Raw genomic sequence first — 16,594 nt, forward strand, 5'->3', positions numbered from 1 at the left:
CAACTCTCCTGCTTAGTGGGAAGGGAAATCAACATGGTATAACTGGCAAGAGTATGTTTAGGGTGCTTAAAGCCATAGTGCTTCTAAAAGTTATGTTTTTTTCCACTCTATGAAAATGGGCTTTGGGTTTGTATAGATATGGACTAATAGCTGTTAACTTTAAGACATAAAATACGTTACAGCCCATTCCATATGTTATTATGGTTTAGCATTGCTAAGTAAATATATGGCCCCTCACAGACCCATTCAAGTAAATTGATGTAAGGTGTCTTAACTTAGTACACATTTGTAAATATGGCCCAATGACATTAGGCTTAGCTTATGGTCTTACTCTGATCGTTACAATTAAGACAATGCAATCTAAAGTCAATGTGTTGACATGCTGCTCAATAAATGGTTCTGGCAATTTATTATAAGAATCAGTGTGTATAGTTTTTTTGAGAAAGGGAAAATGTGATCTCTTTTTTAAAAATTTTATAGGGGTATTGACAGAACTTGCCATAATCACGACTTAACAGATATTATTTCAAAATACATTTATTTTATATCTTCATGTATTCAAAGAAGTATGCATTGATTAATTCCACAATTTAAATTTGCATATGTAATTATTGTTATTTTGATAAGAAAAATGTATTTCATTGTAAAAGTTCACGACAAAAGATGCATTGAGGCATACATTTCATAAAGCAACTAGACTACACCTACTTTTGAATAGTGGGCTATTTTTACACCATAATGTTTCTTACCAATAATTTTGGATCATATTTTCTTTGATACTGTTTTTATTATGTCACATTTAAAGGAGGTGGTTTACTGCTGGTTGAAGTTCTTCTAAATGAGGACAAAAGTGGCCCTCTGACTTCCCAGCTGTTATCGTTGAACATGTTGGTCCATGCAGAAGGGAAAGAGAGGACTCCCTCTGAATATAGCAAGCTGCTGACTGCCTCTGGCTTCAAGGACATTCAAGTGAAAGCAACTGGAAAGATCTATGATGCTATTTTAGGGAGAAAATAAACACGTGGCTTTTTCATCTTCCGTTGAATAAAACAGGATGGTCATGGTTTGTTGATAGAAAAATTGGATACTATTTGAGTAATTGCAGACTGTTAGCATCTATGCAATTAATTATTACTCAGAAAATCATTGAAATACTGTATGTTGAAATACACTAACTTTTAGATTATTAAAATATTTTGAAAGAATTATTGGCATTATGTGAATGCAGCTCAAGGTTTGGTTTTGTATTTAAAATGTCATCTGAAAACATTGACTTAATTTTGTGAAGAAGGTCTGATTAAAATAATAAGTAAGTGTCCTGGAAAAAAAATATACATTTCAACACATTATTAATAAGAATCTGAAACCATGAAAACCTAGTACGTGAACAATACAATGCGTCTTCTGTGATTTATGTATTGAACTACGTGTGCAGGACAGACAGTTGTTTGCTTTATGCACAATTAATAGAAGTTCATAATCACTAGTCTATATAAAACCTGGACCAAAATATCAAATGTGACTAAGGAGTTTATTGACCAACTTGTTGGTCAAGTCTGTATAATTCCTAACTGATTACAGACTGAAAAAAGATACAGATAAATTTGCCTTCCACTTCAAGTGTAACTTCCTAACACATTTAGAAAATGTGCATTGAACTGTCTATATTGTATATTTTAGAATATATTACTTTAAGAAGATAGGGTAGAATGGGGCATACCGATACTCATAGAAACAGACAAATAAAAAAATTATGGCAGAGACATTATGCAGGTTTGTATGTTCAACATCTATGGAAGTGGTAAACATATTATATTCTGTATGAAATAACGATAAACTATGGGCCAGATCCACAGAGCTCCATTAAATCAGGGCAAATAACGAAACTTTACCTAAATAGGTAAGGGATTATTTTCCCTGAGATTAATGGTTATGCACAAAGCTAACGATATGTTAAAAAAAAAAGCATTAGTCGCCAAAAGAAGTATCATGTGATATATGTCTTAGTGGGTATGTTAATAGCACAAAGACATGACAACCAATACAATGCACATGTGTGTTAGGAATAATTTAACATACATTCCAATTAATTCACATGCGTTCCTGCAGATAACGCATGTGTGTTACCTAACTGCAACGCCCACCAGGTTGTTAAAATTTGCAATGCCACTCACACATTGTGCGAGAGCGAACCCTTCACTGTAGGCAGGAGGTGACAGGGAGGTGTGGCAGAAGCATGGCCCATGATGTCAGACGAGCAGTTCGCCATCATTGGCTTAACCACTTAACGTGACGCTGACATCATGCGGTCGTCGCATGGAGAGATAAAATCATTGGTGTCTCCTGGAATCTGCATCTCCGTTGCGCCTCCGCACTGTTGCGTTCATGCGCACTATGTGATCCTTCGACGGATTGCAGGTATTTGCTTTGGTGGTGCGCGCCGCTACGGGCACTATAATCGCGGCCTGAGGCGCATTAAGTTCACAGATGCTGAATTGGAATTAATCATAAATTAGTTAGTGGATGAAGACCCTAAATTGTTAAGAGAATTGTGTCCCAAAACAAGCACAGCAGAGAGAACCAGGATTTGGAATGAAAATGTATTCTAAATTAATGTCCATGGCAAAACTGTCTAAACAGTTAATATGCTCATAAAAAGATGTTCAGATAACAAGAGGAAATTGAAAAAGAAACTGTGCTGATCATTGTCACGGCACCTCACCCTCAGAGATCCCAGAATTGTGCCCTGACCCCTTACTGTATGCAGCCTCCAGAGTCTGTAACTTAGGCTCAACCCTGCTATATTCCCTATGGGCTTCCCTAAGAGAGAGGTCATAACTAGCCAGACACAAGGAGCTAATAAACGTTAGTTTATAATGAATAGGGTAGAGCAACATGGTAATCCAACATCCCAGGATAGCTACAACATAAATGGCAAATACCCACTAAAGGGCTAGTAACTGTTCTCCACGATGCCGCAGAGGTTTACAGATCCTTGGCTCTTTTAGTCAGTGTGATTGGCTCAAGCTGAATCAAAAGTATGGTCCAGAAGTGAAACAGTCCTCCAGTCCCCCCAGACTTCCAGGGAACAGTGGTAGAAAAAGTGTCTAGTAGTGCCTTGGAAACAGAGGCCTGTGTTGTTGGTAGCTTCCTGGCTACTTAGCTGGTGTGGTAGGGATCGCTGCCTGCCAAAAATAGATGCCCAAAAACAGGGACAATTCTGTCCAGCAAAACAAAAAAAAGTCTCTTGGTTACCAGTACCTCGTCCCGTGTGTTGGGGACCACCACCTGCCAAAGAGGGATGGAAACCAAGAATTTTCCACTGGAGGCCACAGAAGCTTGATTCTCCAGGTAGCTCTCCTCTAGCAGATACTATTGATATCCGCATATGTTCATGGTGGTTTCTCTCCGAAAAGACTCACCCCCGACTTCCGAATACTCAAATCGGCTGACGCCGACTCTTCACACAGAGACCACAGCTTCTGATGAGAGAGGATCCTCCCAGAAAACTCTCTGTTAGCTCTTCGTACTTTTCTCCAGATCCTGAGCACACAGCTCCGCTGTCGCATCAGACCCAAACCTCTTCAGGATCCTCTCCTTAACTCCCCACAGGGTCTCTCCCAATGTACCCCATCAGCTCTCTGCTAGTCCATCAGGTCTGACCTGGTTATCTTGGTTGGAGATTCCATTCACATAATGGGAACACTAGGTGTAGCTAATTACAGACAATGACTAGGTACAGCTTGGCTTTGAGCTATTTGGGTAGAGAGTTCAAATTAATGCCTTATTGCCTTCACAGACTGAAAAGTAAATGCACTCACATACTTTCTCTAGGGAAACATCGTTTTCACAGTGGGTTGGGGAATTTGGGGAAGTGAAAGATCCCCTTCTTTTACTTAGCAGATCATACCTCAGAGATATGGAGAAAACAAAAGATCCACAAATGGTGCAGAAAGTTTATGTTCTTTATCATATTAAACTGTAAAAACAATAGAATGCACACTTACAATGTGCATTCAGATGAAACACACATAATACCAAAGCTTAGCAGCTTCCCTTACCCCTATCTCTTTCCCCCTCCCTCTCTCTCCTCATCCCTCTTTCTCCCTCCCCTTCTATTTCTCTCGCCCTCTACCCTCTCTCTCTCCCCTCCTTCTATCCCCCTATCTGTTTCCACCCTCTCCCACTCTTCCTCCCCCTCTCACTCCCATTTCCCCCCTCTCGCTCACCCCCTCCCTCTCCACCTTCCTCTCTTCCCCTCCTTCTCTCCCTCCTGCCCTCACTATCTCCCCCCCCCCCTCAGGAACTCCCAGTGCATCGGACGGGGTGGTGGTTTACATGGGGATTAAGGTGGGGGCATGCTCCTTTAATTTGTTCTGGGCCCCACGATTTCTGTTGGCAGCCATGAGTATACATATCCTCTCTACACCTCATTCATGGATGGCTACAAAAGAGCACAATTCCCCAGCTATACTAATCTTCTGAATACTTCACTTTCAGTTACAGACCTCTGCGGAGATGAATCTCAAACGCTATTTATTTAGGCTTCACATCTTCAGTTTCTAAATCACATTTCATAAAGAGACCACTACAGTCACAAGAAACCCTCGCACAATTCCTATGTTGGTCTATTTAAAGGTACCCCAACTTCTTTTGACATAAATGCCAAACTAATTGAAAAAGTTATTCTCACACACTGTAAGGATGAAAAAGTGTGTTGGAAACTTCTTTAAAAAAAACAGGTGTCTGTACATATATAAAAGGTAAGTAAAACTGGATACTTGAGAAAAAGGCGCACCAAAGTATGTGTTGGTAAATATTAATTAGTTAAAATTTGTTAAAATAAAATTAAGTTAAAAGAAAACTTTACTTTAATTTGACTTGACTAAAATAAATGGCACCCTAACACAAATAACTATAGATAGTACCAATGGTGAATACAATAATGAAAGTTCAGAGCTAGGTGTATGAACTTATCAACCTGTTTGGACTAGAGTTCACAACTGTGGGGTTAATATGGTCAACGATGATTGAACAACATGTGTATGGTGCAGACAACCCCCCTTGGACTATGTATTGTTGTTATCTACTGATCCCTGAATGGTATACATACGAAAGGGTCTACATAAATACTCCAAATAGTGGAGTGTAGATAGTTAATGCTCCTGTAATGGGACACAAACAGTAGTATTTTAATCTGTAGTGCTGTTTTGATTCAAAGTGGTACAAACATTAAGGCTGCCTATGGAATCATTTTCTCAAGATACAAGTAGAAAAAGTGCAATATCTGGTCAGAATACCATGTTTAAAGAACATCAACTGAATAAAATACAATAATAAAAGTCCAGAGCTGGGTGTATGAACTTATCAACCTTTTTGGACTAGAGTTCACAACTTTGGGGTTAATATGATTGTAAGAGATGTGTGCAGAGGTACGCAATGGAGACTGGTTTTAAGGTGAAATTAAATAAGGCTTTATTGCGCCTGTTGCTTTAAACACAGCAAACATGTGAAAATCCACAAACAAAATCTGATCCACGTTGGATTATATTTACACTTGTAGTCCAGCGATTCACCAGCCCAAATCATAGAGACATTTATATATATATAGACAGACATAGATAATCAGTCTTATAAGAAAAGACTTACCTGTCTCGTAGTTGTAGGGGGAAGGCTTCTCTCTTTCCTGGGTGGCTGCCTTTTCCTCAGGTTATCTCAGCATTCAGGTGTTGAAGTCTTGTGAGCTCCAGACATCTGTGATATCTCTATCAGTCTTATCTGTGAGACTCAGGAACCTCTGCTCTGTCTGTTTCCTTGGTCAGCCCAGCTGTGGACTAAGGAATTTCTCTTCCTGTCTCAAAGGCAGGCTTTTCTAACAATCCTCTAATCAGCAAGGTGGTGTTGGTTAATTGACTACCAGCAGTTAACCACCACACTGCTGGATTAGAGGCACCTTTTTGAACAGGGACAAATCCCCTGTTACAATGATCGACGATGATTGAACCACCTGTGTATGGAGCATAGAACTCCACTTGGGCTGCGTATTGTTGTTATCTACAAAGGTTAAGGCTACATATGGTAGTCATCTTCTCATGATACAAGTAGAAAAAGTGCAATGTCTGTCAGAATACCACATTTAAAGAACATCAACTGTTATAGATGTCTTAGGGCTCTATGCAGTAAGCGTTGATAAGGGTTTTTACGCCATTTTACTGCCAAAATTGGGTTTGAGATTCAGTAAGCGCCGATAAGTGCTTGATTTCGGCAGGTTTCGTATCCGATAATTTTGTTATGGCCAGTTGGCTGCCGATAAGCCGGTTTTCGGCACTTATCGCCACTATTTTAATTCGGCTGTATTCAAGTAGCAAAATCAGCTTATCGGGGCTGATCGGCACTAAGAAATTGAGACTTTACGGCCAATTTCTCCCGCCAACTAAAGTTGGCAAGTTGGAGGGGAGAACGACCGCTAAGGCTGCCGGAACGGCACTTAGAAAAAAAAACTAATTTGTACATTATTGGAGTCAATGGAGTGGGGACGTATAACAGTATACTACTGTTTACGTTCGATTGCTCACAATACAAATGTGTTTAGCATTACAGTGTGGGGGGCATTCACTGCATTGTGTCACACCTGACTGATTATTTGTATAACATAGAACTTTTATATGTTTTCATAATTTGCGTGTCACATTACTCATCATGTGATGATGTGTCAAGGGAAAAACCTATACTCAACTCTTATAGGAGAACATCACATCATATCAAACATGTTAATGAACTGTGCGACAATTTATGATATGATGTTATCCATGTCACACATGTAACACATACAACGTATGTTCATGTTGCTTTACATTACACAATGCTTGTAATGTGTAACGCATCTTTAAACGTTCATGTACATCTTTCTTCTCATGTTTACATGTACTTTGGGTCCTCCCTTTTTTCATGACGTCCGTTATTGGACAGTCAATCACATTCCATGTTTACATTGTAAACGTTGCATTACAAGCACTTCAAGCTAACTTATACACTACACTAGTTAATCATTGTTACACCTTTCAAACTGATACAATAGCAACTGTCCTCATTACTTAAATGTATGCATATGCACACGAGAATTCATTGTTGTGAACATGTGACACTAACATGGCTAATTAGACATGTTACAGCAAACTTTTTCTACGTCAATCTCAGGCTTTTTGTCTAATTACATGACTGAGTGTTGCGTTCAGAAGTGTTACATGCATTACACATTACACTAATAATTTTCAATGAATGCTTGTACAAAGCTTCACGTTACATCATTGTCAAATATCATGATTCCCTGCTGAATACACAGAACAAATACTTCTTAGATCAAATGGAGACAGCTTGGGAGCCAAGTACTTTAATATGTTAATGTAACACCTTGCATTTTACTATGTCACCTGACATCATCACATACCTATTTAAAGGACGCCCATTACCTGCTCATTCACAGCTACTCATTTCAAAATGTTGCGATTGTTTAGGAGACGTCGGAACATTATTTTGCATGAGTGGCTTGCAGATGAAGAGAATGACATAGGGCAAGGGAGGGACAGAGCCAGGGACAGTGACAGGGACAGGCACGTGGATACGACAGGGAGAGGGACAGGGCGAGGGACAGGTAGAGGGATAGAAGATCAGAGGAGAAGACAGAGGAGACAAGTTGTGCCTCGTCCGCGTGTGTACAGGGAGAGAACCCTGTTAGATGGGATGAGTGAGGAGGAGATAGTAAGTCGCTATCGTTTGAGTTCAGCAGCAATCTTATCTCTTATATGAAGAGATAAGGGGAGATTTTGATTTTTTGACAGCCAGAGGTCGTGCAGTCCCAGAGGTCGTGCAGAGGTCGTGCAGTGGGCGGGGTCTCGCAATCTACATTCTCGCGGGCCTTTACCCAGTTTCTCTATGCACTCAATAGACGCGCTAGGAATTATATTCATTTTCCTACAGAGGTGACAGAGTGGCTGGAAGTCAGGAATGGCTTTTATAACATAGCAGGGATACCATGTGTGCTGGGTGCAATCGATTGCACCCATGTTGCTTTGATTCCACCTAGTCAGAGTGAGCATGTTTACCGCAACCGTAAGCACTACCATTCACTGAATGTCCAGGTGGTATGTGATGCCACGATGAGGATAATGCATGTGGTACCCAAATTCCCTGGTTCCAGTCACGATTCTTCTATCCTGAGGAACTCTTCAGTCTTCCATGCTTTCGAACAAGGCCATTTTGGACATGGTTGGCTGCTGGGTGAGTACATATTTGGATGTTGTAACACCAAACACATTTTTGTTTAGGAATGATTTCATTGTAGAATCTTATCACTAATGTAAGCTTATGTGTGCTCCATTGATTATAGGTGACTCAGGATACGGAATTAGGCCGTGGATCTTGACTCCGGTGCTAAACCCTCAAACTGAAGCAGAGGAGAGGTACAATGCAGCCCATATATCTACGCGATCTGTTATAGAGAGGACATTTGGCCTACTCAAGACCAGATTTAGGTGTCTCGACAGAACTGGTGGGGCTCTTCTATACAAGCCACAAAAAGTGTCTGATATTATCATTGCCTGTTGCATTTTGCACAATGTGGCACTCACACATAATGTACAATCAGACCTAGCTGAGGCTTTGGTAGAGGAGCATCCCACCCATGTAGCTGCTGAAAATGAACAAACAGCCAGTGGTGGCCAGACACGCCAGAATCTCATAAATTCGTTTTTTTCTTGTAAGTAAAAACATATATTTTAATAGTACTACTTTTATATATTAATTATGTTATATTAACACTAATTTTTTTTTACATAACCTTCTGTTAGGACACAGATGAATATGGGTTGCACACCTTTCTCTTCTCTGCTGTGTGCACAAAGACATGTGGCACCGGTATGTTATTGTTGCACAGGTTATATAATCCTTCTTCGATTGTAAATTAGTTGTGTGTATGTGAATACAACTGGTGTAACAAATGAGTAATTGTTTAGCATTGTGTTGTTGATGATGCTAACACAATACACATAGTATGGCCATAGTCATTCATTCTTGCAGTATGGTTACATACAATGTTATTGTTACAGTGTAACATGCGCATCCATATGATGTGTACACCAACCTGCTTTTCATTTTTTATGTGATAAAATATACATGGTGTTTCACATTTAACACCAAATACACACTTTGCTGTGTTGCTTACGTTAGTAAAGATGTCATGTCAATGTTTGCAATTTATATATTGTTCCATTGTATTATAGGTATATCTCCTCTATGACTGATCATGGTATGTATATTAACTGACATCTGTCATAAGATGTGCCTACCTCAATATACGTTTAATTATACGATGTAAAAACCCAACATATTGGTAAACGTGAAATTTTACATACATGTAGTTTCTGAATCATGTACATGCGTTTAGCTACTATTGAGGTTTCATGAGCATTGTATTAGAAAATGATTAGTGCCATTACATCACATTTAATGTATGTTCCCTTAAAAATTCCATTAATCTAATATAGAGGTGGGTGGAGAGAACGGGATAAATGCTGATAGTTTTTTCCTTACGGGAGATGATTAATCACGGATGCAATTGAGTGATCATAACACTCCATGCATGAATGCCTGTAATCACACCAATGCTTTGTACATCTTATATGTTGCAATGTATGTGATTAGTAATGCTGTAAATTATTAGTAAAGATTACTTTAACATTGTCACATGTGTATGTATAAGTCACACATCTGTGTTGATGTGACCTACATGTAACAAGTGTCAAACTGTTAACACAAACCCAATAGTGTCTCAAATTTAAGTGTAATTTTGCATTATTAATTTCACACAATGACAATGTTGTTAATATAGTTGTCATGTAATTCATGTCACTTCATCATTATTATGATGATCATTTACAAGTATTCTCAACATATGAACGTCAATCACGTGCACATTTGCATAGGCACACTTTTCAAGACAACTGTTTGTGTCTGTATCAATTTGTGTATGATGCATGTATAACACCGTCAAATGATAACATCAGGTTTATTATGGTAGCTTATATCATCATATTCACTTTACTATGTATGTGTTGAACGTTTAATAAACACAGAAAACTACAGTTAGTTTGGTACATGAAATATACACATAAACGTAATTGTTTACATGATGTTAACCTAATATTCATAACAGCATGCATTGTAGTTGACCACTACATCTTGGCAATAACATTATTTGCAGCAGTCCCAAACCATTTTAACAACATTCCCATGTTACAAGCGAATTTTTACATGAAATGGCTAGTTGGTTGTAGGTCTCCTTTACATAGTTTCTACATTCATACGTTCCATTAGAATTTATACTACACAAATGTTTGTTCAGAGTGGGTATGGTTGTTATATATAAAACAGACCATGGCATACTGTATAATGTTAGTACTAAATAAAGAACACACATTACATTTTCTAACTGCACTGTTTAGCAACATCATTATGTTAATTAAGTGCTTATGCAATATAGGCATAATTGGATCACATTTTGTATTGTTATTTAATATGCGCTGCAAGCAATATCAAAATAGTTCCATATGTAGTATATTAGTCGGTCGCTCCTCCTCACAATCATCTCATATAACGTTAGACTCTTCTGAAATCATACATTGATCCCATTGAATCTTCCCCGACATCTCTGAAAAATAGGAAACACATGATGGTCAAAGATGGCACCTTAATATATGTGTAGCCGTGACAACGCGTTACACATCCTTAATATATGTGTAGCCGTGACAACGCGTTACACATCTCTATATGATTGTGTATATCCACACTTATATGTTAGAACTACAAGGTTACAAGTAAACATCATTATTTATCATTTTGTTAATTGTGTTGCACGCATAACTATGTATATGAACTTTCCGTTGGCTGTATACATAAAAATGTGCGCGCACATCTTACTGTGCGCACGCACTTCACGATTGGGTCGACAAAGTGTTAGCGCATGCGCAAAACAATGCGTACGTTGTGCGTTCAATACATGTTGTAAATACCATTAACCATAAAATATTTATTTCAAATCCAATGAAGGCGAAACTACATTCGTTCTAAACGCGTACTTCTATAATCTTTTTAAACAGACTTTGTTAGACGGAAAGAACGGCCGATCACACAATGAGCGAATCCAATACGTGTGACGTCATGTTAAGGCAGCGTGAAGTGCACGCAAACACTCCTCCCACAGAATTAACATTGGGCTAACGCACAGTGCACGCCCACAAACACAGACGCGCATGCATGACACAGTGCAGTGACCGTAACTATAACAAACCGACACAGCCAATGGGCTTTGATGCGCGCACGGCGGTTGGGGGCGGGCCTTACATCCGTAATCCTTTTTAAGGACGCCTTGGCACATGACAAGGGTCCCACGTCATATGTGGCCGACCCGTTTTTTTTTAGATGTTGCATGATAAAGAAACAGGTGTGTGTTACAGTTATGGTAACATGTTGCTATTATATGTTTTAAGAGATAGGAAAGTAGGAATATGTATTCCGTGACCAATGTGTACTAATCTTTCTGGTTCTAGTATATTGTAATAGGAAACAATGTGTTTGTGAACGCTACATGTTATGCAGTCTGCAATGTAACGCTGTATCCACGCATTTAAAGTAAAAATGGTGGATAGAAAAAAGTTTAAACTTTTAACGGTGAGTCAACGCATAACGATTGTTATATTTACCATTCTTGAAGAAGTAACACTTCGTCTGGCTGCAACTGCTCGCTCCAGAAAGACAATGCATTTGCATCCATGGTTGAGCAAACCGCTGAATCCTGTATGACACATCTCCATGAGGTGCTCATAGGAATCGGCACTGCCTTCTTCAAACAATTGGTCCGGAGGTACGTTCATTTGTTCGTGTAGCCATTCGAATGCGTTTGCAGCAGAAAGGCTTTGTAAAACATCATAGCAGTTATGTTCTTGTAGCATGTGTGTTTCAGGAATGGAGGGTGCAGATATTGCAGCAGGTATCAATTCACACGGAACAGTAGTAGCGGATCCATTGCTATTGTTATTAGGAATAAATATGCTATTTATCAGAAGATATGTACCATGTTCCATGGTGATTTTAAATTGCGGTGCAATCTGCCAAAATCCATACCTTTCATGTAGGTTATCCTGCACACGTTCAAAACATTCATTTGTTGATAAAGTGAATCTTACAGAGGATTTAAAATTTCCAGCGCGGCCCGGGTCTTGGTAATAAGGATATTTTCTTCTGATCAAATCATAGATCTGGCCCACGTTGGCTTTGTTTTCTTGAGTTGATATGATCGCCTCCGCAATCATTACTTTATACGCTTTGTGTGGATGGCTGTAGAGAATTATATCCTCAGCCACTGCAGCGTCTCAAATAATGTGAGTGGAGTTGTAGGTTCTCTCTTGAGAATGTGAAAGTATGTAAATGTTATTTGTTTTGTGGGTTTGTAGTCAAGGTCAGCAGAAAAGTTACATGTTTCACTCCTTTTTGCAACCACCAATTCGATTGTGTAGAAATAATTGGCAGACATTTGTGGGTTCTGATTGCCATTTCACTGTGAAAGTCAAATTAAGGTTTTTTTATCTACATTCTCAAAACAAGTGTCGGATTTTCATTAAATAACAATGTCGGTGAGGAAATAAACAGTGTTGACATTATGAAAATAGTGCTCACACAGACATATAATGAGATATACACACACACACCTGCTAATGTTTTTTTTGTCTCTCTTTTTTGCAACATTTGACTGTGTATCTTTCTGTCTGGTTAACTCCCTGTCTGTGTCACAGAGTTTAACTATGTGTGTATATGTAGGTAGATATATATATATCATAAACACATATACATATGTATATTGTACAATATATATATATGTCTCTAAAACAAATATTTAAATGTGTGTGTATATTACTGTATTTAAGGGCTTATATGTAAACAGGGATTTTTATATTGCTCAGACTTCTTGAAATGTTTAAATATTACAGGGTTAGTATGTTTGAGGGCCTATTACATTCAGCTGTGTCCAATTTAGATTTACCATCAAACAAGGCCTTTTGTGAGTTTAGAAGGCCTGTAGTGTTAGAACCTATAATATATCTATTGAATCCAGTTGTACACTGAACATATTGATGGCAGTAAGTAGGCCTTGTATGAAACCTATTTAAATGGTGATCAAGATGAGTGAATTATGTGATTAATAATAATTTTAGGCCCATAGTGTTATAGGCTCAGATTATGTATATTTCACTAACATTAGGCCTTTATTATTATAATACTGTGTTTTCACAAGGAAGAATCAAGTGAATGTTGTGAGAAAATAAATATATACCATTTTAGATAGTTAAAAAAAAATATATATATACATATATATATATATATATATATATATATATATATATATATTACACTGTGTGTGTGTGTGTGTGTGTGTGTGTGTGTGTGTACATATATCCATACATACTACATATATATTACTAAACATTCACAGATATGGGATTGAAACCAGTACTCATACATGATGAAAGGACAACATTAAGAAGGTTCAAGCAAGGTGAAGGTAAGTAATATTTAACACTTAATCCTGCTCTACACAGACAATAAAGATGTTAGCAGTTAAATAGATGTTTGATTTAAGATGCATGTGAATAATATTAACATGCAATGACTACCTAAAATACCTATCAAACATACCCAAATACAATGTTTTGCAGCTAAGTGAATTGCAGCTTCTCTAAACATAGCAAGTGGGTAATGTTGGACCATTACTGAACAGATGATAAATACATAAATATTAATAAAAATATTCATTCATTAGGACTGTTAACATTTCCAAACCTTCACGTGTACAAGGACATACTTGAATGTTTGGAAACAACAGGTCTTCATCATACATACAATATTCATTAGATAATCTCAAGTGAACAAAACAAGGCCAAATACAGATTTAGTTAATTATAACATTTATTCCTTTTTTTCCTTTTGAGACCGAGTCACAGGCCTGCTTGTTGTCTCTTGGATTTTTCTTTTCCGTTTGGCTACAACTTTAAGCACAACAGAGCCACTTTGACTGGCCTGTGGCACTTCAGGGGCACGGCTTGTGGCCTGTGGCACTTATGGGGCAGGGCTTGTGGCCAGTGACTGTTCACGGGCAGGGCATGTGGTCAGTGACTGTTCACGGGCAGGGCTTGTGGCCAGTGACTGTTCACGGGCAGGGCTTGTGGCCAGTGACTGTTCACGGGCAGGGCTTGTGGCCAGTGACTGTTCACGGGCAGGGCTTGTGGCCAGTGACTGTTCACGGGCAGGGCTTGTGGCCAGTGACTGTTCACGGGCAGGGCTTGTGGCCAGTGACTGTTCACAGGCAGGGCTTGTGGCCAGTGACTGTTCACGGGCAGGGCTTGTGGCCAGTGACACTTGTGAACAAGTTGGTACACAGTGCACAACTGATGCTTGCTCCGTTTCATGTTTGGGTTTTTTGGTTTGTGTCCAAAAACTGGTCAGTAGTAACTGCTTGTGCATTTTTCTTTTTGGCGCCTCCTTTGTAGGTGTCAGCTCCAGAATTTCTACAGATGGCAGCGGTAGGATGTTGTCAGGAACATGCACAGAACTTTCAGCTACTTTACCGGTAACATCCCGACCTGGGGAATGAAGATCAGATGAATGGGGTGAAAAAGTAGCAGCATGTAAACATCCATCCTCTGATGGTGTAAAGCTGAATTGATGTGCTGCTGTAGTCATTCTCAAGTGATTAGCTTGGGTTAGCTGAACAACTACTGCTTCTAATGTCGTGTTTAATTTTTGCATTTGTTTAGGCACTTCAATGAAGACTCTGTGGAGATGTGACAATTGTGATATCGTTTCTTCCTGCAGTGATATCATCCTTTCGTGCACTGACATCAGATCTGAATGGCGACGATTTTCTGCTTCAACAATTATTTTTTCAGAAGCTACTATTGCAGCGTATGTGTTACATGCTGTAGGATTAGCCTGTGTAACTCTTTGAATGGGAACCTCTTCATGGTCACTTGATTGCATTTCTGTGTCTTTGGCGGCATCATCATCATCATCATTATCATCATGTGCTAAAAATAAAGGTACACATAATGAAATGGCATGTTAATCTCAGCTGTTTTACTATGTAATTATACACTGTGGTAACTAACACCTAACATGTTTTCATACGTTTTATAACGTCACATTAAAATGTACCTTGACTTACGAATTCTGTTTGGACTCAGTGTGAAATAAGAATGAATGAAAAGTTGTTCAAAACTCACAACTCCTACATGATACTTAACATCACAAACACAATACATGTTGTCTTAAAAAAACTTCATTTTCACTGACAGTAAGTAATCCTATTTAAATAACATGTGCAAAACAAATAATGAACATGACAACATAACATATAGAAGTGAACATATTATAAGTCCTGCACCTCATACACTCTTCTTCCAGTTGTGATGAGCTGCATGACCCAGGTGAAGACACTTGTTCCGTCTCAGGTGACACATGTCCTCCAGGAGCAACTATATAGAACAATAACATCAGTTGTTAATTGACATGTGTAAATATTGAAGATAGAGTTACTGTATGTTGAGTTTTTATGGCTAACTAACAGCATCAGTTCCTGATCTGAAAATGTGTGTGGCAAAGTGAACATAAATATTTGTAATTACAATGTACATGCCAGTGTACTTAGGACTTTTTAGCTCTGTAACATACAACATACTATGTTTATGCAGTAATGCGTTAGGATAATATAATTAATATTGGACATACACTGCATATGTTGTGTACTTATATCACAATAATAATGTACATAACTATCATGAGATGAACTTTCACAATGCTTATCATTAAGAAGGTCATATTGGAAAAGTAATAGTTTTTGTTAGAGGATATGTGTGGTACATTAATAGAAGCTGTTGCACGGCTGAATGTGGCTGCCACTCAACAACACAACACATGCAGTGTGTGATAAGGTGGTGTTGATATCAGTTGAACTATAGATCTGAGTGAACGAATGTGTGACGTACGGTTTCATACCTAATGGCTTGTTGGGTGATTTAGTACCTAGAGTTAACCTTTCAAATGACTGTGATTACGTTCTGTTTTGCTAGTCAGGTTGTAAGAACGGTAGTCCCTCCCCCAAAAACAGGAATCACCCAGACCTTTCAATTACTTCAAACAGGTGAAAATGGTGTCAACAAAGTTGACCGTAACATGACCCTGTTATTTGGCTGTGTGCTGAACCCCAACCCCTCTGTTGACGTGTATGCTGTGATGACATATTAATTGCAGTTGCTTTAACACAATGGTAGATGAGCAAAATAGTAGTCTGAAGTGTGCAAGCTATGAACACAATGACATAACATATGCTACGTGTGCCTCATTATGCTGTCTGTATATGACATGAAGCAAAAAAGGACCTTTTAATAAACCAAAACACATTTGTTAGTGCAAGTGATGTTTGTTGGCCGTTGCATGCAATATATTCGATGCATGATTTGAAGAGGCAGTAATGTCGTGTTTGTAGGAG

The 16,594-nt window shown here is 38.6% G+C and overlaps 1 protein-coding gene across 1 annotated transcript in view; it reads left to right on the forward strand.

Moving 5' to 3' along the window:
• LOC142490658 (acetylserotonin O-methyltransferase-like) overlaps positions 1-1,155 on the forward strand; it is a 73,496-nt gene extending 72,341 nt beyond the window's left edge. Inside the window, exon 8 of the mRNA XM_075593075.1 lies at positions 806-1,155. Within this exon, the coding sequence (XP_075449190.1) occupies positions 806-1,017 (212 nt within the window). The 3' untranslated portion in view covers positions 1,018-1,155. The remainder of the gene's footprint in view (positions 1-805) is intronic.
• The last annotated feature ends 15,439 nt before the right edge of the window (positions 1,156-16,594 follow it).

Source organism: Ascaphus truei, chromosome 3 (genome assembly GCF_040206685.1).
Source record: "Ascaphus truei isolate aAscTru1 chromosome 3, aAscTru1.hap1, whole genome shotgun sequence".
NCBI classification, from domain to species: domain Eukaryota; kingdom Metazoa; phylum Chordata; class Amphibia; order Anura; family Ascaphidae; genus Ascaphus; species Ascaphus truei.